General features: G+C 36.7%; 1 protein-coding gene across 6 annotated transcripts in view; it reads right to left on the reverse strand.

Moving 5' to 3' along the window:
- Positions 1-23,369, reverse strand: part of SHPRH (SNF2 histone linker PHD RING helicase) — a 91,688-nt gene that overhangs the window by 14,657 nt on the left and 53,662 nt on the right. For all 6 annotated transcript variants that reach the window (XR_011568514.1, XM_070796309.1, XM_070796310.1 and 3 more), the window contains 7 exons: positions 21,678-21,851; positions 21,293-21,355; positions 20,073-20,298; positions 17,801-17,944; positions 16,323-16,424; positions 13,133-13,204; positions 11,248-11,436 (listed from right to left, as the gene is read on the reverse strand). Coding sequence is in view for 5 of the 6 variants with exons in the window: in XM_070796309.1 (XP_070652410.1) it covers positions 11,248-11,436; positions 13,133-13,204; positions 16,323-16,424; positions 17,801-17,944; positions 20,073-20,298; positions 21,293-21,355; positions 21,678-21,851 (970 nt within the window). In the remaining variant the exon portion in view is untranslated. The remainder of the gene's footprint in view (positions 1-11,247; positions 11,437-13,132; positions 13,205-16,322; positions 16,425-17,800; positions 17,945-20,072; positions 20,299-21,292; positions 21,356-21,677; positions 21,852-23,369) is intronic.

Here is a 23,369-nt window from a genome sequence, read left to right on the forward strand (position 1 = left end):
ACTGTTGGTCAAGGTTAAAAAAAAGTTCTTAGATTATTTGGATTGCAGTAGATTCCCTATCACACTGACCCTAGAAATGCTAGAATTTTAAACTATCAACAGTTTAGATGTGCCTGCTTCTTAGTACACTTGTTAAAATTCAATTTTTTGCCAATAGAATAGGTAAAATGAGGAACCAAATTTTCATTTATCTGCATTTTCCTGAGAATAAGCTTGAATATCACTTGCTGGCCATTCAGAATTTCTCTTCTGTGAACTGTCTGTTCATATTCCTTGTCAATAAAAATAAACCGGTTTGTAGGACCACTCAAATACTGCACATGTTAAATTCTTGTTGTAAATATTTTCCTACCTTTCTATATGTAGTTCACATTTAATTGTATTAAATGCAATAATGTTAGCAAAAGTGCTGTATTAACACATTATATTAGTTTCAGTAACTCACAAATGCTTGATGAATGGTATGTGGATTTATAAACTAGATGTTTTCTGACTTTTAGGCTTTTCTGTGTTTGACATTTAAATTTGTCTTTCATAAGGGAAAGATGAGAGATTTTATTTGGAAAGGAACAGCTTTTTCCTTAATTAATTGCCCTGCGATGGTTCTATGTGGTATCATTTGATACGATATCAAACCTGAGTATAGAATACTTCTGTCATTTATCAGTTGATATACTGCTTGAAAACAAGGACTAAATGGCATTTACTTTTATATCTCTTAGAGCTGTGCATGGTCTTCCATAAATAGTATACACTCAATCAATTTACTTAATGTAAAAGAAAATTTAATATGTATTTTTAAAGTTCTCAATCCCAAACAAACCTGAGTAAAACAATACAGATAAAATGAAAATACAAGAGGTTAGAATATAATTTAAAACTCTCAACATATTTTTTTATTCATTCAGAATGATCAACAATAGCCAAATCAAATCTTGTGATTGATCTCTATCACTTTCCCAGACAGACTCAAGTAAGAACAGTCATGAAAGACAGGCAAATTTAATCTAACACAAAGCAAGCTTGAGGAGGATTTTGGGTTAGTAATATGTAATGAAATCTAGGGAACTGGTCTTAAAAGAAGTCACTGATTGGAAGGTGGTACCATTTCATTCAGGTTTATCAACTCATTTTTTTTCACTTACCTATCAGCAGTGATTGGAGAGGTTAATAAAGTCAGCAAACCCTGTGGACTTTTAGTTCAAATCCTTACAATCAGAGATCCTTATTCTTAACTTTCTTTTCTCTTTTCTGCTTGTGCCTTTTTTTCCCTTCCAAGTGAAAAGCAAAAGTCCCAAAATAATACTGAAAAGACCATGGTTGGTCTAAGAGCAGAGTCAATAACAGTAATCAAAGAGATAGGCAGACTTTCTTCTGTGTCATCCTTCTATCATTCAATCCCTCCAACATTTCAGGTAAGTTCACGTTTGATTATTTATATCATTCAACAAAAATTTTCTGTGCACCTAAGTGACAAGAACTACAGTAGGCACTGGATGTACAAAGATGAAGATACTCCCTTATTCCCAAATGCATACAGTCTAACGTATGTTACAGAATATGGAGAGAAGCAAAGGAAAATCTTATACTGCTGGGCTGGCTTGGAAGTGACTTAAGTGAACGCTTTATTATACCAGCTTAATAAACATTATCCACATTCTACTGTTCTTCTTAATGTTTCTTTTTATCTCATATACATAAATGAACTTTGGCTCAAATCTGCCAGTTTCTGAAGAGACTACACAATGTGGTCACTGCTACAGAAAAGAAACATTCATTTTGTTGAACAGACTGAAACAGGAAGAAGGTGATGGATTATATACAGGTTATATCTGTATAGGAGGCGATCACAGAAAAGGCAAAAAAAGATATGGGAGAGGAGAAAGGGATGTCAATCTATCCCTGTGCAAGGTGTTAAGAGAGTATAAATATTCTCAAGACATGTAAACTGGTAGCCTTAATCCAACCCAGCTTATGTTTTAGCCATGTCAGTCAACACACAGATGAAAAGTTAGGCTGGAATTAGGAGGGTGCATAGGAATAGAACCCCCCCCCCCCACTACTGCTAGATTATTCCTTAATATATGAGATTGATAAAGTTGCATTTAATTATAGCACCTCTGTCCTTTTCTATTGTTTTGTCCCTTTCCTCATTCCTATCCTTTCTTGATAGTCTAGTTTTTCCAGATACATATCTGCCAACCCTGACTCTATGATTAATGCTCAGTTTTTGTTTCTGAAACATCAGTGACCAAGCCCGAGCTCTGGAATAGAGACCCTTCATTTGTCCTCTGCCTCTCTACACTGGATCTTTGTGGCCATTCTCTCTGAGACACAAGTTCTCTCTGAGGTCAACGAGGAACTATGAAAAGAGACATATGAAGTGCAACCATGCAGACCAAGCCAGTGCCTCTCCTGGTTTTCCTCTCATGTGGTAAGCAGCCAAGAGCTTTATAATAGTTAATACTGAAGAAAAAGAATTTGGAATTTTCCTTCTTTACAACAGAAGGATCTTATAAAATATTCTTTATGAAGATTTTTGCTCACCTGATTATAATTTAATGAGCAAAACCAGACTAGATCTCGAAGCTACATACACAGGTCTTTCACTTTTCGGAAAATTAAATACAAAGTTAAAAGCTCCAGATCACTGGGTCAAGGCAATGAAAAAAAGTAGGGCTCCATTACCAATAAAGGTTAACAAAAAATTTCTCATGAAATCTGGCCTAGAGGCTGTCTACTAGCATAACTAAAATCAGAAAGGTCATGTAGCTTCTTATCTATTGTTGAGTTCAGTTCAGTAGCTCAATGGTGTCCGACTCTTTTCGACCCCATGAATTGCAGCACGCCAGGCCTCCCTGTCCATCACCAACTCCCGGAGTTCACTCAGACTCACGTCCATTGAGTCAGTGATGCCATCCAGCCATCTCAACCTCTTGTTGTCCCCTTCTCCTCCTGCCCCCAATCCCTCCCAGCATCTGAGTCTCTTCCAATGACTCAACTCTTCACATGAGGTGGCCAAAGTATTGGAGTTTCAGCTTTAGCATCATTCCTTCCAAAGAAATCCCAGGGCTGATCTCATTCAGAATGGACTGGTTGGATCTCCTTGCAGTCCAAGGGACTCTCAAGAGTCTTCTCCAACACCACAGTTCAAAAGCATCAATTCTTCGGTGCTCAGCCTTCTTCACAGTTCAACTCTCACATCCATACATGACCACAGGAAAAACCATAGCCTTGACTAGACGGACCTTTGTTGGCAAAGTAATGTCTCTGCTTGTAAGCAGGTATAATTAACATTTTTTAAAATCAGAGTTAAATTTGATTGGAGTGTGCAGTTCTATACTCTCAGGCTCTTGTAAAATTCTGAAATCATAGACTCTGCGTTAAAAGCTGTTAAATGTGTTAGAAGGATAGAAAACTCAGTTTTGTTTCTATCATATATGTAGGAGACTAAAAGAATTCTAACAATAAAGCAATCAAGTAATATTTAATTTATTTAGACTTTGATCAACCCCTCTCCTCCAGAATGGGTCTAAATATTTTACCAATGCAACTTGGTGAGAGGTACTGCTTTTTATTCCCTGAGATCTTACGACTGGGGAAAGAGGGTGCACCTTAGAAAAATCCATGAGTATGGTAGAGAAGACAGACTGCAGTTGGCTTCACACTATTCCCTCCACATCTATGTCCTATCTGTTGAGACCCCTGACTTTGAGAAGGGAGAACAGACATGGTATGTTCCAAATGGAGCAGCAAAATGCTACTTGTACTTGATTCATATAAACAAAAGAAAAACAGTGCTCTAATGGCACCCTACTCCAGTACTCCTGCCTGGAGAATCCCATGGACGGAGGAGCCTGGTGGGCTGCAGTCCATGGCGTCGCTGAGGGTCGGACACGACTGAGCGACTTCACTTTCACTTTCACTTTCATGCATTGGAGAAGGAAATGGCAACCCACTCCAGTGTTCTTGCCTGGAGAATCCTAGGGACGGGGGGAGCCTGGTGGGCTGCCGTCTGTGGGGTCGCACAGAGTCGGACACGACTGAAGCGACTTAGCAGCAGCAGCAGCATGACTAGAAAGTTAGTACTGCTTTGTATTTTTTCTTCAGTGACTTATACAATAAAAGTGGAAACTGTGGATTCTGAAGCAGGGCTTGACAATCCACGACTGAACCAACAGTTCGTTGCCTGTTATAACCCTTCTTCACTGGTCTTAGTCCTTCCTCCTTCCTTTGGCTTCTTTTATTTCCTCTGTTAAATCTGTCCATCTGCCTCTCCCACACCTTTTCCTTCGTAGTATCTATGGATTCTCATGGTCAGGCTCAGCTCCACTGGCAGAATTAAAGGCTACAGTGTCTGCTGTGTTCTGAAGAGCACCAGAAAAAAGTCAACACAATGAAGATGATGAATGTATTCAGTTTTCATCAAACATCAGAGGAAATATTCATGTCAATAGATTCTACAGGCAGACCATATCCTTAGAGATTCTATAGAGATTGTGTATTAGTATATTATCTTTAACATATCTTCATACTACATTGTGTGCTTACGTGTGCTTAGTTGCTCAGTTATGTCAGACTCTTCGCAATCCCACAGACTGTAGCCCACCAGGATCCTCTGTCCATGAGATTCCCCAGGCAAGAATACTGGAGTGCATTGCCATTTCCTTCTCCAGAGAATCCTCCCAACCCAGGGATTGAACCCAGGTCTCCTGCATGGCAGGTGGATTCTTTACTGTCTGAGCCACCATATTAGTATATATATTCTATACATGTGAAATACACACAAACTAAGATATACAAGACATGTCAAATAATGTCTCATAGTAATGAGGCCAATCACTTATGACTCTAAAGCGAAGGCTGAATAAAGTCATTTTCAGAAGTGCAAAAACTGATTTGCCATTCACATGCTCATCATGTTAAAATTTCTTGATGCAGTTATAGCACAGTGAAAAAAAGAATCAAAGAATGAGGACTACATGAATAATGATATCAGATAAGGCTGACACAGAAGTGCAGGAAGTTAGCTAAAAAAATGAGAACTTCTATTAGACTAGGATTCTTCACTGAAAAGTGAAATTTAAACGATATAGGATCAGGATTCTGCTCCTTTCTGCATGACTTCAATCACTCTGCTTGGTTCCGTAATGAAAAGTATTTATATAACAAAATGTGGATGTATAAATATTATAATATAAAAATGATACTATCACAAAAATAGAAAGGAGGAATAGATGCATTAATTTTCTCCTATTTTAAAATGAGGAGCCAGCAGATACTGTCTAAAGCTAGTACTTTAAGAAACAAAATTGATGTATATTACTGAGAATCACAGAGGTGATCTTTGTAACTAAAAATAGAAATTGTTCACAGTGGCAAGGCAAAGTAGGATGGATGAAGGAGAATGTTAGTTTTCACTCTGCGCCATTCATTTCATTCTCATTTATTTTAATCTTTTGTATAAATTACTTCCACTAAAAAATAACATTATACTGATTTTTGACAGATGAATAAGGGTTTTAAGGGAATGTGTGGGAAACTTGTAATTCTGGGAACTTTAAAAACTTATTGTATCAGTGATACAATTGGGATTGTGTTTATCATAAGTGATAAACACATCCCTGGTGGCTAAGATGGTAAAGGATCTGCCTGTAATGCAGGATATCCAGGTTGGATCCCTGGGTTGGAAAGATCCCCTAGAGAAGGGAATGGCTACTTACTCCAATATTTTCACCTGGTGAATTCCATGGACAGAGGAGACTACAGTCAATGGGGTTGCAAAGAGTCAGGCATGACTGAGCAACTAACACACATTTTATTATAAATGAACTGGTCTTCTGAATTACGCCATTACTCTAGTGCTGTGTAATACTGTACCTACAGCACCTCTCACTGCTCTAGGGTCAAATGGGTGCCTTGCCTCTGTTAGCTGCAACAGGAAAGGAGTGTCAGCCTTGTTAGAAATGGGACAATCACAGCTGAAACAGAGCAGAGTTAGTATTTACATTTTCCAGCTATTACTTGGATAGATTTTTTGCAGTCTTTTAAACTTACTATAAGACTCAAAAATCCTGAGATAAGAGCTTTTTTTGAAAATTCATTTAACTGAAGAACATCACTTTTAAAAAGACAAATTTATACAATTTAGCTCCCTCACGCCCCCAAAAGAACTATAATCGTTCATCAGTTATAACTAGGGCTATAATTTGGTAATAGGTCACAGATTTTTCTTTAGGTTTTCTTACTGGTTTGTAACTTCCAAATAACCTGAATGTTTCCTATTTTTAGGAAAACAGTACGGAGGAAGTAATTTCCTGTCTTGGGACTTTCTTTCATTACTTTTATGCTGGGCTCCTTTTAAAGTAGAGCCGACTCTTCACTTTGCCTGTGCTGTCCACAGTAGTTCTAGCTGAGTAAGATCAGTTAACATTATTTTATTTCTGTCTGCACCTGTTCACCATGCTAAAAACCCAAGTTGATAGTGACAGATACAATTTAGTGCAGTTACACAGTTTATATATGATTGATCTCACAAATCAGGAATATTTTTCAAGTTCTTGCCTGGGAGAATGGTTGGGCTTTTCACATGTTTCTTCAATAAAGTCCAGTGGAAACTCCACCCAGGCAGCCTAGGTGGGAAATTTTACAAGTGCACTTAGCCACAAAAATATCCTGTTCTTTAAAGTATTTTGAATAATTATTTCAAAGAGATAAAAAGGTAGCAATTGCAAAAAAGTTAAAAATTTTATTTGGACCCAAAGGTTATGGGGGATATTATATATAAATGGAATAGATGGGGAAAACAATGGAAACAGAGACAGACTTTACATTCTTGGCTTCCAAAATCACTGCAGGTGGTGACTGCAGCCATGAAATTAAAAGTTGCTTGTTTTTTGGAAAAAAAGCTATGACAAACCTACACAGCATATTAAAATGAAGAGACATTACTTTGCCAACAAAGATCCATCTAGTCAAAGCTATGGTTTTTCCAGTAGTCATGCAGGATGTGAGAGTTGGACTATAAAGAAAGCTGAGTGCCGAAGAATTGATGCTTTTGAACTGTGGTGATGGAGAAGACTCTGAGAGTCCCTTGGACTGCAAGGAGATCCAACCAGTCAATTGTAAAGGAAATCAGTCCTGAATATTCACTGGAAGGACTGATGCTGAAGCTGAAGCTCCAATATTTTGGCCACCTAAAACAAAGAGCTGACTCACTGGAAAAGACCCTGATGCCAGGAAAGATTGAAGGCAGGAGCAGAAGGGGACAACAGAGGATGAGATGGGTGAATGGCATCACCGACTCAATGTACACGAATTTGAGCAAGCTCAAGAGAAGCCTGGGGTGCTGAAGTCCATGGGGTCACAAAGAGCCAGACATGACTGAGCGAATGACCAACAACAACAAGATAATATCAAATATCTTATATAAGAATACTTAGAGGAGCATATTTAAATATAGCCACTTGTGGATTATATTTACCAAATTATTTTATGTCAACTTTAAACTCAGTCAGAATTTTACAGTCAGTTTTATCCCACCTAGATATTTTAATTATAGTTAGAAAGTACAAGACAGACTTTACAAGTCACCTTCAAGTAAACTGAATAAAAACTGGGAAAAAAAAAAAAAAAAAAAAGGAAAAGAAACAACATGATCCTACACATAGTATAGTTTTACAAATGGTATTGCTAGGTTTCTCTGAGTTTTAATGTAGAAATACAATATTTTTTTTCCTCTACAAAAAGGTTGTATGAAACATCTTCACCAGCAGATCTGCTTGTTAAAAATGCAGATTTCTGGACCAGATCCAAGATCTTACAAGTTAAAAGTTATGGGAATGCAGCCTGAAAATATACTTTAATTTAAAAAACAGAGCACTTGATCACTAGGCACTCAAAAGTTTGAGAAGCTGAAGTGCTGTGTGTGTAGCGGGTGCTGTTGTGCTGTGGCTATATCCATGTATTCTCTTTTGGATAGAAACTTCTTATGACATAAGAATCTTGTTCATTACAGGGTCAGGGTTTCCAATGACAAAAATGCTTTGTATGAAAGAGAGCCAAACTGAGGACACAGGGAACAGGTCACGTGGGGCCTATGTTCTGCCAGGAGGCCTACTTCACCCTCTAAAATGCCTGGCAGTTGTCAGAACTCGCAGGGGGAATTTTGTTTACTTTGCGAAATGCCCAGGAGGTTCCAAGGGTCATTTAGGAATACTGTGACACTGCTGTTAGGGTAGTGACAGTCTTTAACTTAAATGCATACCCTAATTCACTAATGAATACTTCATTCATTTTATTTCCGTGGTCAATCAATAGGATTCCTTACACTGGGAAATACCAGTAGGAAAAAAAAAAGTCTTATATTATTTAATTCTATTTTTATGTTCTCCAAATATCCTTTACCAGAGATCAGCTAGATGATTAAGCACCACGTATGAAATTACATTGTTTGCTGTGTCCGAGTGTCTGGACATGAATGCTTAGAGTGAAGTGAACATTTCAGATAAAAACTTTAATGAAATAAATTTCAAAACAATGCCTTCGGTATTTACATAGAGCCATCTTTATATCCCTCAACTCTAAGACAGATGACGTGATCAATTAAGTGGGACAATCTCAGACGGTCAGAGTGCAGTGAGAGTCTGAGAAAACAAGCAGATGCTTCAAGAAGGTGGCAGAAATGTGACAGTCAGAAAAGGACACAGGCAGCAGAAGGTGGAAGTGGCAGACAGAAATGGTGACAGAAAACAAAAAGTAAATGCAGAGAGAAGCAATGTGAGAATGCAGAAAAGTGATAAAACTTGCTTGCATAGTAAGTATAATATTCAGTCATGTATTTAATAAAAAGGAAACGTAAGTATATGTACATATAAGATAATTTAAATTTGATAAATTCTGTATTCTTTTTGGAAAAAATTATTTAATTGGAGGATATTTACTTTACAATATTGTGATGGTTTTTGTCATACATCAATATGAATTAGCCACAGGTATACGTGTGTCCCCCCCATTCTGAACCCCTCTCCCACTTCCCTCTCCACCCTATCCCCAGAACTTACACTGGTTATCTATTTTATATATGGTAATGTAAACATGTTTCAATGCTATAAATTTTTTTTTTTGGTAGATCCTTCAATTAATTCATGTGTTCATCAATATCCACGAAAGACAGGAAAAAGTCAGAGCATAATATACAGTATTTGTACACTAATATTCCTGTCCCAATAGGACAGCATATGTAACTGTCCTGATCTTTCTCCTAGGTGTCTAGGAGAGTTGCCATAAAATGAACAGGTGTTTGGGTTTGATGCCCTCAGTTTCAGAGAGATGGTGCTGTTTACTGGTAGCCAGGGCAATCACTTCCTAAACCTTACTGCATGAAGTCTGACACAGCAGTTCCTTCTTATGCTTGTTCCCTGTACTGTCATGAATGTGTTCACTGAAGGGTCAGCAGCCCTTCTTAGCCACGCATGCCATCTGTGGCTCCTGGGATGCCTGAGGCCAGAGGAGAAGAGACAGGGAAAGAAAAAAGACTTTATGCAAAGGAAAGGAAGGAAAAAACTTTAAGAGTAGGAAGAGAGGAGGGGGGTGAACTGAAAAAGAAAGGAGTTCTCTGTGTGGTCAACAGGCTAAAGTATAATCAGCTCCAGATATTATATACCTTCCACTTGGACCACTTACTCAACATTCAAATTTCACTGCTTCAGCTTCTACCACCTCACCTGAGTTACCCATTTCTACAGTAACATCTAGAGTACTGAATACCTAACTTCTTTGAAAAGAACTAATACAAATATCACAAGATATTGCTCATATGTGGAATCTATAAAACAGAAACAAGTCACAATAGTAGGAAACAAACTTATGGTTGCCAGGGGGAGTGATAAATTGGGACACTGATATTGACATATATACACTACTCTATATGAAACAGAGAACTAATAAGGACCTACTGCATAGCACAGGGAACTTTACTCAATACTCTTAAGAACACACATGGGAAAAGAATCTTAAAAAAATAAAAGTGGACACATGCATATGTTTAACTGATTTACTTTGTTGTACACCTGAAACTAATACTGTAAATCAACTATATTTCAGTAATAGTAATAATAATAAAAAAGGTCTCCTATTCTCTGATAAGGACCTGTGGTTAAGTTTACTCACAAAATATAACCTTGGACAATAAGTGAGCAGAGAGCAGCAGGGACCCAGAAGGAGAAGGAATTAATGAAACATATTCTACTACTTCTAGCTTATGAGCCAGCTCCATCAGTCTTCCAACTGCTTCTTCTGGCCTGCATTCTCTACCATACTCAGTTGTTGAATTGTCCTCAAAAGTTTGGTTAGGAAAACAAACAGAAAAAGCACGTTTATATAAAACAAAAAACAAAAAACCTAGTAAAGGCTTTTCATTAAATAAATACCCCCTCAGGCAGAAAGTCCAGTTACAGATCCTACTTGGATTTTGGGCTTCCCTGGTGGCTCAGTGGTAAATGTAGGAGACGTGGGTTTGATCCCTGGGTTGGGAAGAGCTTCTGGAGAAGAAAATGGCAACCCACTCCAGTATTCTTGCCTGAGAAGTTCTATGGACAGAGGAGCCTGGTGGGCCACAGTCCATGGGGGTCACAAAAGAGTTGGACACAACTTAGCAACTAAACAACAAATCTGGAATTTATTTCATTTGCATTTTAAATTATAGTCTTCTTTCTTAAAGTTCTGAATGAAGCATGGGAAAAAAAATTAGGAAAACAAAGCAAAGTTTTGGCTAGTCTGAAATATCAATCCATGCCATCTAAAAATGCACTATCTCCTTGTGACAGTCTTCACTAATAACTTCAGGAATCAATTTATTTTATCCCTCAATTTGGTGGGGCATATCTTCTTTTTCCTGATACACTGGGCTGAATGGAAGAATGAAGAAAAGAAACCTGGATGTGAATCAGAGCTCTATCTAATAGCTGTAGTGCTCAGAAACACTATTTAAAAAAACAGGACTGGAATTCTAAGATGTCACTTTTTTGCTGTAGTGGGCATAATTATTACTGTGTTTGAAAAAGCATTCCTGTGTTCCTACCGTGAGGAATGAGTAGATGTACTGAGGCTTTCAGGCAGTGTATCTACCGTCAACAGTAGTTGCTTCATAGTCACTGAGCCAGCCTTGCTCTGATTCTGATGCTCTCACTGCCAGATACTAACTTCTATTACACTGCTCAGACTATGCATGTTCTTAACCGACTTTACCTTCACAGGGATGTCCTCTTCCTGGCTGGCTTTCTCTGAGGTGAAGACATAGGAGATTTCTTTGTGAGATGTGGTCTGGCGGCAGATGGCACACCTGATGGAGCTCCTGTGAGACCCCACGCTGTACTGTTCGATAATAATTGAAATGCACTCATTACAGAAACAGTGCCCGCAGGTCAGTACTGCCCACTAAAGAAGAAAACACACAGAATATGCCTCAGCAAGATGCTATCAAAGATGCCTTCCAATCTATAAATCTATTAAAAGGAGAGGAAGAGTGCCATCATTTCATTTCCTAAATATTTCATGATATATAATAAAAAACCTTTAAGTCATAAAAACTAAATTATACTTTTAAACTATTTTTTAGTGAACCATAGTTTTTAGTTCTGCTCACACTAATAGGAGGACTAATAGTCATCAATATTTCATAAGATGTTGGTGTTCTCATTTCAGTATTTACGAAAAATGCAAATTACTCTAATAGAGTAATAGATTGACTACAATATTAACTGAGATATCATATTCAATACATTCTATACAACTTATTAAACAGATTTAATTTTTATATATTAAAGCATTTATTATACAGAAAATGAGATGCAAATGGTAAAGATGATAACATTTCTCAAACTAGTTGCATGAATCTCATCAAAACTAAAATAAACTACTTACACTATGATCCTTTCCATTATTATAGTAATTTTTGTCAAAATGTTTTTATCACTTATTTTTTATCAGTAATCTCCAGTATTACCTTGATTAATATTCTTTTGCTCAGTTTCCAATCTATCCTTTTAAGATTTATTATCAATAAAATATCCTTTAAATATTCTCCATAAATCATGGAGACTAAAAGGTATGTGCTTTCTGGTTACTGATGGTCAGAGTGCAGAATTCATATATTTGAACTTTTACTCTTAGTTCATAGGAAAAAAAATGCCAGAGACACTCATTTTAAAAAAAAGAAAAAAGACTTTTTCATATTAAAAAAAAAAAAAGAATATTCTATTACATGCTACTGCTGCTGCTAAGTCGCTTCAGTCGTGTCCGACTCTGTGCGACCCCATAGACAGCAGCCCACCAGGTTCCGCCGTCCCTGGGATTCTCCAGGCAAGAACACTGGAGTGGGTTGCCATTTCCTTCTCCAATGCATGAAAGTGAAAAGTGAAAGTGAAGTCGCTCAGTCGTGTCCGACTCTTAGCGACGCCATGGACTGCAGCCCACCAGGCTCCTCCATCCATGGTATTTTCCAGGCAAGAGTATTGGAGTAGGGTGCCATTGCCTTCTCCGCTATTACATATTTATTTATCACACAAAGTAGGAACTTAGAGTATCATAAATCACATTTTATAAAATAAAAATAATCTTTTTGAGGAGAACTAATACAGTACCATTTATTTTAGACATTTGTACACTAATATTCAAACACATAAATTCCTTTAGGATTACTGTTATTTGTGCTTTAAATTCTGGTACTATTAGATATTAATAATATTAAGTAAGAACTATGTTACTATAAATTTGTAATACCATATATAAATCTGTGTATGTTGTATTGTATTGTATTTTCTGTACAATTCCCAAATATCCATGATAAACTGACAGTCAAGTGACTGAAAACAATGCTTAAAATTATTCATCTTTAATGAAAAAGATGGGGTTATTCTAGAAACATGTTTGATCCATCACTTAAGAGAAAAAACACTGCTCAAACATATTTGACATTAAGCATGTTAGTTAACCTCTGGCCCTATCTTTAAGACAGAGATAATATTCGCCTTGCATGCAAGGTTTGAGGGTGGAGCAGGGGAATTTGTATGTAGAAGCCTTTGAAAACTGTACAGTATTTTATAAATGTATGCAGTATTTATTATAATTTCACCTGTTTTCCCAGTTGCCGAGCACAGATTGGACAAGGTTCTGGATTAATACCTCCTGATGTTTTGTCCTGAGACTGTCCAAAAAAGAAGAAATAAAACATGTATTAGTTACATTTTAAAAGCTCATACATGTTTTACAACTCATTTATAAAGGTAAATATGGGCAATTGAATTAAAATAATAATTGAGATGACCTAATAATTCATATATTACCTAATATTATCAATCCTGAGATGTACAAATAAATTTATTTAAGGAGTGAACAAAAACATGGACACAATTTTTAATATCACTTGTGAAAGTTGTCATATTACTATATTTATGATTTTTTGTGATTATAGAAGGCAAAATAAAAAGCAAAATATTGATACAATTTAGCTAAATTCTCAAATTTTACTTTCATGCTAGATTTTTTTTTTGATAAAGAAATAGGTATTCTGCATATCCAGTTGGCACAGGATCACAGACATGGGAAGAGGCAGCATTTATTCACATAATTCCTTATTAATGCTGATTTCTTCTCAGGACCCTTTCTCTAATTTCACTAAGCAGAAATACTATTAATTTGAGAGCTATCTACGCCTGGAAATCATGTCAAAATAGCTTTTCAAAATCTCCTTAAAAACTGGAAGACTTCCAAAACAAACTCATCAAAATGAACAAGTTTTAAAACTGAGGACAACAAGATAAAGGAAAATAAATTAGACTCATAGTATTACTAAACTGTTCTTGATTACCCTTTGACTTTTATAAGCAGGAAAAAAAAAGTAAATTGTGCATGGATTCAGCAGTTCTAATGGTTAAAACAACTCCATTAACTATAATGTAAGTATGCAAGCATTTAAAAAAGTTGAACTGAATTATCCTTTCCCTTTTTAATTAATGATTTATTTCAGGTAATATGTAACAAACCACCTCAAACCTTAGTGGCTAAAAAAAAACATTTATTTCTTCTGATTCTACCGGTCACCTGGGTAATTCTGGGATGGGCTGATTTGCCTCGGGCTGGCCCCACACTTATGTCTAGCAGTTGGTAAGAGTTGGTCTGGGGAGAGGGCTAAGTTGAGGTATTTGCTCCTCAAGAATGGAACCTGGGCTTCTTCACTTAGTCTGAGAGTCCAAAAAAACAACACAACTGGGAGAATGCCAAAGTGCATTACTGTTGTTTAGTCCCTAAGCTGTGTTTCTTTTGCAACACCATGGGCTGTAGCCTGCCAGGCTCCTCTGTCCATGGGATTTGGAGTGGGTTGCCATTTCCTTTTCCAGGGGATCTTCCGGACCCAGGGAATGAACCTGTGTGGCCAGCATTGGTAGGAGGATCCTTTACCACTGAGCTACCTGGGAAGTCCCCAAAGTGCGTAGACTTTTCAAATCTCTGCTATGACACAAGGCCAAAAGCAAATCATCCTGCTAAGCCCAGAGTCAGTGTGGGAGCAGAGTAACTAAGAGCATGCACAGAAGAGAAGGCATTACTATGTTATTTTATAAACAGTCTACTATTTGTTTTCTCTTCTAATTTGCTTAACATAAGAATTAGCATTTTTTCCATAAAGGGCCTGGTAGTAAATATTTTAGGCTTTGTGGGCCATATGATCTCTGTTGCAACAACTCAACTCTGCTATTACATAGCACAAAAGCAGCTGCAGACAATACTTAATGAATGACAATAGCTGTGTTTCAATAAATCTTTAAAATTAAAAAAAACTGGTGATGGGTTGGATTTGTCCTATGTGTAGTAGTTTATGGATTCCTATTTTCCTTCATTTATAAACTATTTATTTCTATTTTTAGTCAAATGGGTTTTCCCATATAGATTATATCTTTGGGATTTTAACCTTTTAAAAAATAATTCAACATATAGAGGATATCAACTTATTCTATAACTAAAAAAAACGATCAACTGTCTCTTAATTTTGACCCTCATATTTAAAGTACAGAAATCTTATGTCATCTGGATTTTTGCATGAGACTGACCTCAAATTTTTCTCTTTTGTTTTTCCCCTGCCAAAATAGCAATCATAGTATTGTAATATAAAAATATTAATAGCAAATACCTAGAAATGGTTTAATAAGCCAGGAAACACTTTAAACATTTACATATATTAATTCATTTAATCTTACAAGGAGTCTGACAAGAGTATTACTATTCTTATTTTACAGAAGGGACAAAGAGAAGAAAATAACTTGAAAAAAGTCCTATATTTAGAAAATAGTGGCTTCATGATCCAGCTTGCACTGTCTAGGTCAAGAGTCTACCTTCTGAATGACATGCTATTTTACTGATAATGAATGTTTTTCATTTTGTCATCACTGAGATTTAATGACATTCACTCAAATGTTATTTTGCACCAGTTTTTCAGGACCAATTGTAGTCTACTCTTTGCTTCATTTTTCCTATCCAAAAATCTTCTACTCTGATAAGTTCTCTGATAAGTAACTTCTCTGATAAGTTATTTTGTTAACTGTCACATTTATGCTTGCCAGAAAGCTGAATTACATTCATCCATGTCTGATAGAGTACTTTGCTTACTACTCAGAAAATATGCTGTGAATTACATTAAATACTTCATTGTCATGTCCTCTTATTTAGTAGGTTTCCAAACACACTGCACAATTTCAGATAACAAATTAAAAAAATCTGTGCATGCATTAATGGAGGCAGGTGTATGTATTATACAGTGCAATCTTCACCAGAGGTATGCTGTAATGCATTAATGGAGACAGGTGTACGTATTACACAGTGCAATCTTCACCAGAGGTATGCTGTAATGCATTAATGGAGGCAGGTGTATGTATTACACAGTGCAATCTTCACCAGAGGTATGCTGTAATGCATTAATGGAGGCAGGTGTATGTATTACACAGTGCAATCTTCACCAGAGGTATGCTGTAATACTATCTATCGCTGTTCAAGGTTTTGAACTAGTCTGTTTACATTGTGCCATGGTATATACTCATACCCTTTACATTATCTGTATAACATATTTTCTATAGACGTCATCTTCTTTTCTGATCTGCACAGGTACTGCAGACATAGCTAGTGTTCTGACATGTAACTAACACAAACAAAAAATGATGAAAAAAACACCTATAGCATTAATTATGGGACAAACAGATTAAATAAAATGAGTCAATAAAGTGGTTTATTGATGGTGTAATATGGGAAAAAGTAACATCTTTTAAAAACAATACCTTTTCCAAGTTAGTTAGGTAAAGAAGCTGCCCAAGCTTTTTCTGCAGCTGGGATGTAGCAACAGCTTTATCATTTAGTAGTTTTATACGATTCTGTTCTACCTAAAAAGTAAAATAAAACATCTTTATTCTAAGATGGTAACATTATACTAAACACACACAATTCTTCTATTTTAATTCATCCTTTCAACATTTAAGAAGCATATTTAAGTGTGAAAACTCAAATGTGCAAAATGGATACTAGAGAATATATTTTAAAAAATACATATATTTTGCTGTATAGAAGAAATAGTATATAATGAACATTTCTAAGTTTTTCTAAGTTACAGTCTCCAAGCTTTACAGAAACAAGATTTAAAAATATAAGGAACAAAAACAAGTAATAAAGAAAATTATATTTTTAATAGGAAGAGGAAAGTTTGGTGAAGTTATTTTTTAAATTCTGAGATATAAAGAGGGATTTTACAGATAGTAACCTGTCAAGTTTTCTGGGCTCCAAAATCACTGCAGATGGTGACTGCAGCCATGAAATTAAAAGACGCTTACTCCTTGGAAGGAAAGTTATGACAAACCTAGACAGCATATTAAAAAGCAGAGATCTTACTTTGCCAACAAAGGTTCGTCTAGTCAAGGCTATGGTCATGTATGGATGTGAGAGTTGGACTATAAAGAAAGCTGAGTGCCAAAGAATTGATGCTTTTGAACTATGGTGTTGGAGAAGACTCTTGAGAGTCCCTTGGATTATAAGGAAATCCAACTAGTTCTTCCTAAAGGAGATGAATCCTGGGTGTTCATTGGAAAGACTGATGTTGAAGCTGAAACTCCAATAGTTTGGCCACCTGATGTGAAGAGCTGACTCACTTGAAAAGACCCTGATGCTGGGAAAGATTGAGGGCAGGAGGAGAAGGGGATGACAGAGGATGAGATGGTTGAATGGCATCATCGCCTCGATAGACATGGGTTTGGGTGAACTCTGGGAGCTGGTGATGGACAGGGAGGCCTGGTGTGCTGCGGTTCATGGGGTCGCCAAGAGTTGGACACAACTGAACTGAACTGAACCTGTCTATATCTGTTCATCATTTAGCAAAGGAAAACAGGGCAAGGTAGGTTCTTGGCCACTCTTTGGGGAAGACTTTTCCAGTTCTGAAAATGCTGGGGTAACAGGACACATGTCTAAAAACTGACCAAGAATATCTTCAGGTTTTTGCACACAGAAAATGCTCAAGAATAGATGAATATGCAATATGAAAGAGAAACACATAAACGTGCAAATGTACCAAATCAGTGATGCTAAGCACACAATAGATGTGAAATTGCTCATCTTTGACCTACAAAAACAGAAACATCATAGGGCTCAAACTAAGAGAAGTCAGGGAACATTTATTGAAAACATCACTGTCCTGATCTCTTCTATGTGTCTCAGATTTTTGTGACTATCTATTTGCTGTGCTCTTTTCTGTGATTCACTTGTAGATTACCTCATGTGGTTCAATGATATGAAGAACTGGTGGGTTGGGCTTTGGCTCCCGAGGATCACGGACTCTCAGTCGTTCTGTAGCCATTGCAAGTTCATCAACAGCAGACACACGATTCCTCAGAGCCATCCAGTATTCATGAAGCAACTGAAGGAACAGAAAAGACAGTGGTAGAGCACATAATTAAAACTGGTTAATATCACTTAGAATCTTCAGTGAGGTCTTAAGACATAAATAGTTTTTTCATTAGGGTCTAAGGTGCAAGCAATCTTGGGCCATTAGGGGGATGAAGTGTGACTGGATAATCTTCACAGGACACTAGAGTATATTGCTTCTTCAGAATCTAAGGAACAGCACATCCCAAGATTTCTTGGTAGGATCAAAGATTTTTAGAGCTCAATACTAGACTGGTGGAATCTCTGCTTTATTTTCTAAAGAAATACTTTTTATTATAAAATATTTCACATTCTCAATTTTAATATGTATATAGGATAATGAAAATATTAAAATACACAACTGAGTCTGCATCATCTAAATCAGGAAAGAGAATGTCAGCTCCTTAGAAAGCCTCTGTGTTCCTTCTCAACTGCTTTGATCTCTTGCCTCACACATTGTTCCTTCAACCCCCAATGATGAGGTAACCACTATTCTGAGCTGGACTTATTATTCTGTACTTTTCACTGGAGTTATATTAATCTACACATACTTAACAATCTGGTTTTATAAGTTTCTGAAATTTGTAAAAATGGTATCAGTCATTATAAAATTTTTTGATATGCTGTCTTCAATAACATTATGCTCTAAGTTAGATCCTGACGTGTGAAACAGTATCTCATTCATTTACACAGTCTAAAAGGGTTTACTCTGCAATGTCACAGAGAAAAAAATGTACGAAGATCCGGGTGAATGCGTGATAAGCATTCCTCTGACACAGAATATGTGGCTAATGTGAGCTCAAAGGAAGACTGCAGGGGCAAGTGAAAACTGTATACAGTACTGTCTTCTTCCATGACCTGCTGTGATTAGTGGTGTTAATATGCTTTTGCTTTTAGAAGAGTAATGTGAAGAGAAAAAAATTACTACAAACCAACACTTTGGACTCTACAGAAGTATCATTCCCTAAACTATTAAACACATGAACTGATAGACAGCTTCTCTTTCTTGAGAGAAATTTTTATTCTGCTTTAAAAGGAAGAACTTTAAATGAATAAAAGATATCAAATGGAATTATAATGGCATAAATTAAACAAAAACCTATTTATTTCCTTCCCCATCTCACTTGCAAAATAGGACAAGGGATTAACAAATCTACATAAAAAGAATTCCAGTAGTCACGTATGAATTTGAGACTTGGATCATCAAGATAAAGAAAGCTGAGAGCTGAAGCATCAATGCTTTTGAACTATGGTGTTGGAGAAGACTCTTGAGAGTCCACTGGACTGCAAGGAGATCCAACCAGTCAATCCTAAAGGAAATCAGTCCTGAATATTCATTGGAAGGACTGACACTGAAGCTGAAACTCCAATACTTTGGCCACCTGATGCAAAGAATTGACTCATTACAAAAGACCCTGATGCCAGGAAAGATTGAAGGCAGGAGAAGGGGACAACAGTGGATGAGAGAGTTGGATGGCGTCACCGACTCGATGGACATGAGTATGAGCAAGCTGTGGGAGTTGGTGATGGACAGGGAAGCCTGGTGTAGGGCAGTCCATAGGGTTACAAAGTCGGACATGAACTGAATTGATATAAAGGAAAATTCAAAATTAATAAATTCTAGAATCTCAAGTACAGAATTTCATGAAGTTATTAAAGTATGAATATGAAGGGTCCCTTTATGCATTATTAATTGCAATGGTTTCTAGTCTTGTATGTTGAGAACTATTTACTAAGTTCAGTCTTCAAGGTTGCTGATGTTTGGTTGTTATTTACAGAACAAAAGCAAAACAAAACAAAAAAGGAAACAAAGTAATACTCTGATTTCAAAGAATAGCAGTGTAAGGTCAAGCTAAAACAAGAATAACATACTTTCAAGGCTAAATAGAAGGTTTCATTTAAATTTCATTTTAGTTATTATTTTTAGCAATTTAATAAATAGAAATTGCTTATTTCTTTAGTATATTTATTATTAATTAGTACAATCATTACATTTCATGGAAAGATAAATTATGACACCTCAACTTTCTGAAGCAGATTTTTAAAAATTGAAGAGAGAAAAAGGAAAGTAGCAATTAAAATTAATGTAGAGGTGGAAGGAAGATTTAAATAACTGTTACCTTATATTCCTTCTTCCAAGCTTCAAAGAGATCCATTGAATTACTTCCCTCATCAATGAATTCAACATCAAATCTGTGAGATTTTGCAAATGACAGTAGTGCTTTCATAGATCGCTCTGTCTCACTTATTGCCCACAGGCCACGGTTGGTGGTAGTTATTCGATCATCTACCAGTCCCTCTTCATCTTCTATCATCTCCTCAAATATTGCAGTCTGGCCTTTGACTCTGAAGATGTTTGAGAAGAAAACCACAATAACTACTGTCAGTGGGTAGCAAGTACCGTAAAAATGATATTGGCAGAATCAACAGAAAAGCAAGGTCAAAAACAATTATTTCATCAACAATATTGACAACTTTCAATGTCATGTCTACAAGATCACGCTAGCAAGCCTTTGCAAAAACCACAGAGCCTTGAGGCATCACACATTTGACCAGTGTTCTTTTAAGAGCAATCTGGCACAGTAAAAATTGGCTATAAATTCCAGGCTAAAATTTTACTCTGAGAATTAAAATACAAAACACAAATTACCACTTATCAACCATACAAACAGAAAAGGCCATAAGATGACCTGAAAGTACACTATTTTCTTCTTACTTTCTTTTTTTTTTTTTTTTTTTGAGGCAATCAGAACTTAGCCTTTTCTCAATTTCCATGTTTGTAAAATCAGGATAATTTTGCTAATGTCATGGTTATACATATCTTCAGTTTACAAATGAGGATCTTGAGACTGAGAGAAGTCCACTACGTGCATTAGTGAGCAGGGATCTGAGTTCAAATCTGTTGTCTGGACAGTCTGTGTCCTCCCTTCAAGTTAACACATACTACTATTAACACAAGACATGAACATTTACAGGGTAAACTTCAGCAAAGGGGAAACTGAGCATGTTACATGGTCAAATGCTAACGTTTATAAATTGATCGAAAAAGAGAGAAAAAATAATACTTTGAGGAAAATATGAATCCTATACATTAAAGTACCAAGTCTTAGGGCATCCCTAGTGGTGCAGTGGCTAAGACTGAGCTCCCAACGCAGAGGGCCCAGGCTCGATTCCTGTCAGGGAACTAGGTCCCACATGCCACAACTAAAAAGATCCTGTCTGTTACAACTAAGACCCAGGGCAGCCAAGTAAGTAAATAAATAAAAATAAATATTAAAAAAACCCCACAAAATATGCCAACTCTTGTAAAATGTTCATTTTACTCTATCAGAGAACTTACGTGTGAGAAAATAGTTTTGACTCATACTCTGTGAACAATTCATCAGCCTTACAAAAGACACAGCTGGAAAAGAAAAAATTATGAGAAAAAGAGTCACAGACATATCTGGCAATCAGGTAATCTCTAAAAGAGGCTGAGTATTTTATACTTCACATTTTCGTTACAAAAAAATATGCCATTTTAGAGAAAAAAAAAAAAGTACATAGTCCTCTGGTATGTGGTCTTAGAGAGGTTTTTATTTTTTAAGTTAGATTAACAACACATATCTATTTCTATCTGAATTCAAATGAAAACAAGTTTTATGTGAGCCACTGTTTCTTCTCTCAGAAGAAAGCTAGCTCAAAGGAATGACACTGTCCACCAGGTGATTTCTGCTATTACCCACCAGTTGAGAGGAAGTCTGACTGGTCGGAGATGGCAGATTGTTGCAGACTCAATAACATGCCGAGATGGAGGTCCCTCCAGGTTTTTTACAGCCTCTCTCACTTGCTTCTGGAACTTACTGAGCTCTTCCATATGTGTTGTCAGTAAGAACTGAAGTCCTCGGCAGTCATGGAATCTGATTCCCATCACCAGCACCACACACAACAAAGAAAAGAATAGTAGGTCAATTTCTTGAAAATTCAAAAAGTGGTTGGCAACGTGTTAAAGAAATTGCAACGTTTTACCAAGTCACACCTGGGTGAGTTTAACTTAGGCATGTATGCAGCTGGTAAACAAAGAATAATAACATTGGGTAGTCCACTATAAAAGATAACAAAAACATCTGATAGTTGCTGGCCTCAGAACCAAAAAACAGTAAGCAAAACCTATGTTCTGCCTCAGAGGCAGACATCTGCCTCTGATGTCTGTGAAAGATCAGAATTGTCACATTTTTTTCTTTTTAACTCTGACTGATGCTACCTGACATCGATGCTCTTTGTGGAGAGGTGGTGACTGCAGGATGAAAAGTAAAGACAGAAAAGTGAGAAGAAAGAAGAAAAATGGCCAACAGTTATTTTCCATATTACCAGGAACTTGTACATATCCACATGTATTTTAATTAACCATTTACTAAATGCCAGCCACTTTGCCAAGCACTTCTCCTGTTAACCTCAAAAGACATCACGGTCCCCACGATGTAGATAAAGCTTAATGAATCAAAGCAATTTAAAGTTAGAAAGCTACGTGGCAGAACTAAGAGTTAAATTCAAAAGCTGTTAACCAATCTGATAAACTGTAAATGAACCAGGTTAAGACAAAAAATTTGTGGTTGTGTGTGTATGCATTTCTGAAAGGAAAAACAAAGCCTAGAATAATAAGAAATTAAAAAGTAAAAAAAATATAAATGGGATTTGTTTGATTTTTAGGTTAAGACTATACCTGACCTGCCTCTTGAGAAACCTGTATGCAGGTCAGGAAGCAACAGTGAGAACTGGACATGGAACAACAGACTGGTTCCAAATAGGAAAAAGAGTACGTCAAGGCTGTATATTGTCACCCTGCTTATTTAACTTATATACAGAGAACATCATGAGAAACGCTGGGCTGGAAGAAGCACAAGCTGGAATCAAGATTGCTGGGAGAAATATCAATAACCTCAGATATGCAAATGACACCACTCTTATGGCAGAAAGTGAAGAACTAAAGAGCCTCTTGATGAAAGTGAAAGAGAGTGAAAAAGTTGGCTTAAAGCTCAACATTCAGAAAACTAAGATCACGACATCTGGTCCCAAACTTCATGGGAAATAGATGGGGAAACAGTGGCAGACTATTTTTGGGGGCTCCAAAATCACAGCAGATGGTGACTGCAGCCATGAAATTAAAAGATGCTTACTCCTTGGAAGGAAAGTTATGAACAACCTAGACAGCATATTCAAAAGCAGAGACATTACTTTGCCCACAAAGGTCCATCTACTCAAGGCTATGGTTTTTCCAGTGGTCATGTATGGATGTGAGAGTTGGACTGTGAAGAAAGCTGAGCGTCGAAGAATTGATGCTTTTGAACTGTGGTATTGGAGAAGACTCTTGAGGGTCCCTTGGACTGCAAGGAGATCAAACCAGTCCATCCTAAACTCCTTTTTCCACCAGTCCTGGG

This window comes from Bos indicus, chromosome 9 (genome assembly GCF_029378745.1).
Source record: "Bos indicus isolate NIAB-ARS_2022 breed Sahiwal x Tharparkar chromosome 9, NIAB-ARS_B.indTharparkar_mat_pri_1.0, whole genome shotgun sequence".
Classification (NCBI taxonomy): Eukaryota; Metazoa; Chordata; class Mammalia; order Artiodactyla; family Bovidae; genus Bos; species Bos indicus.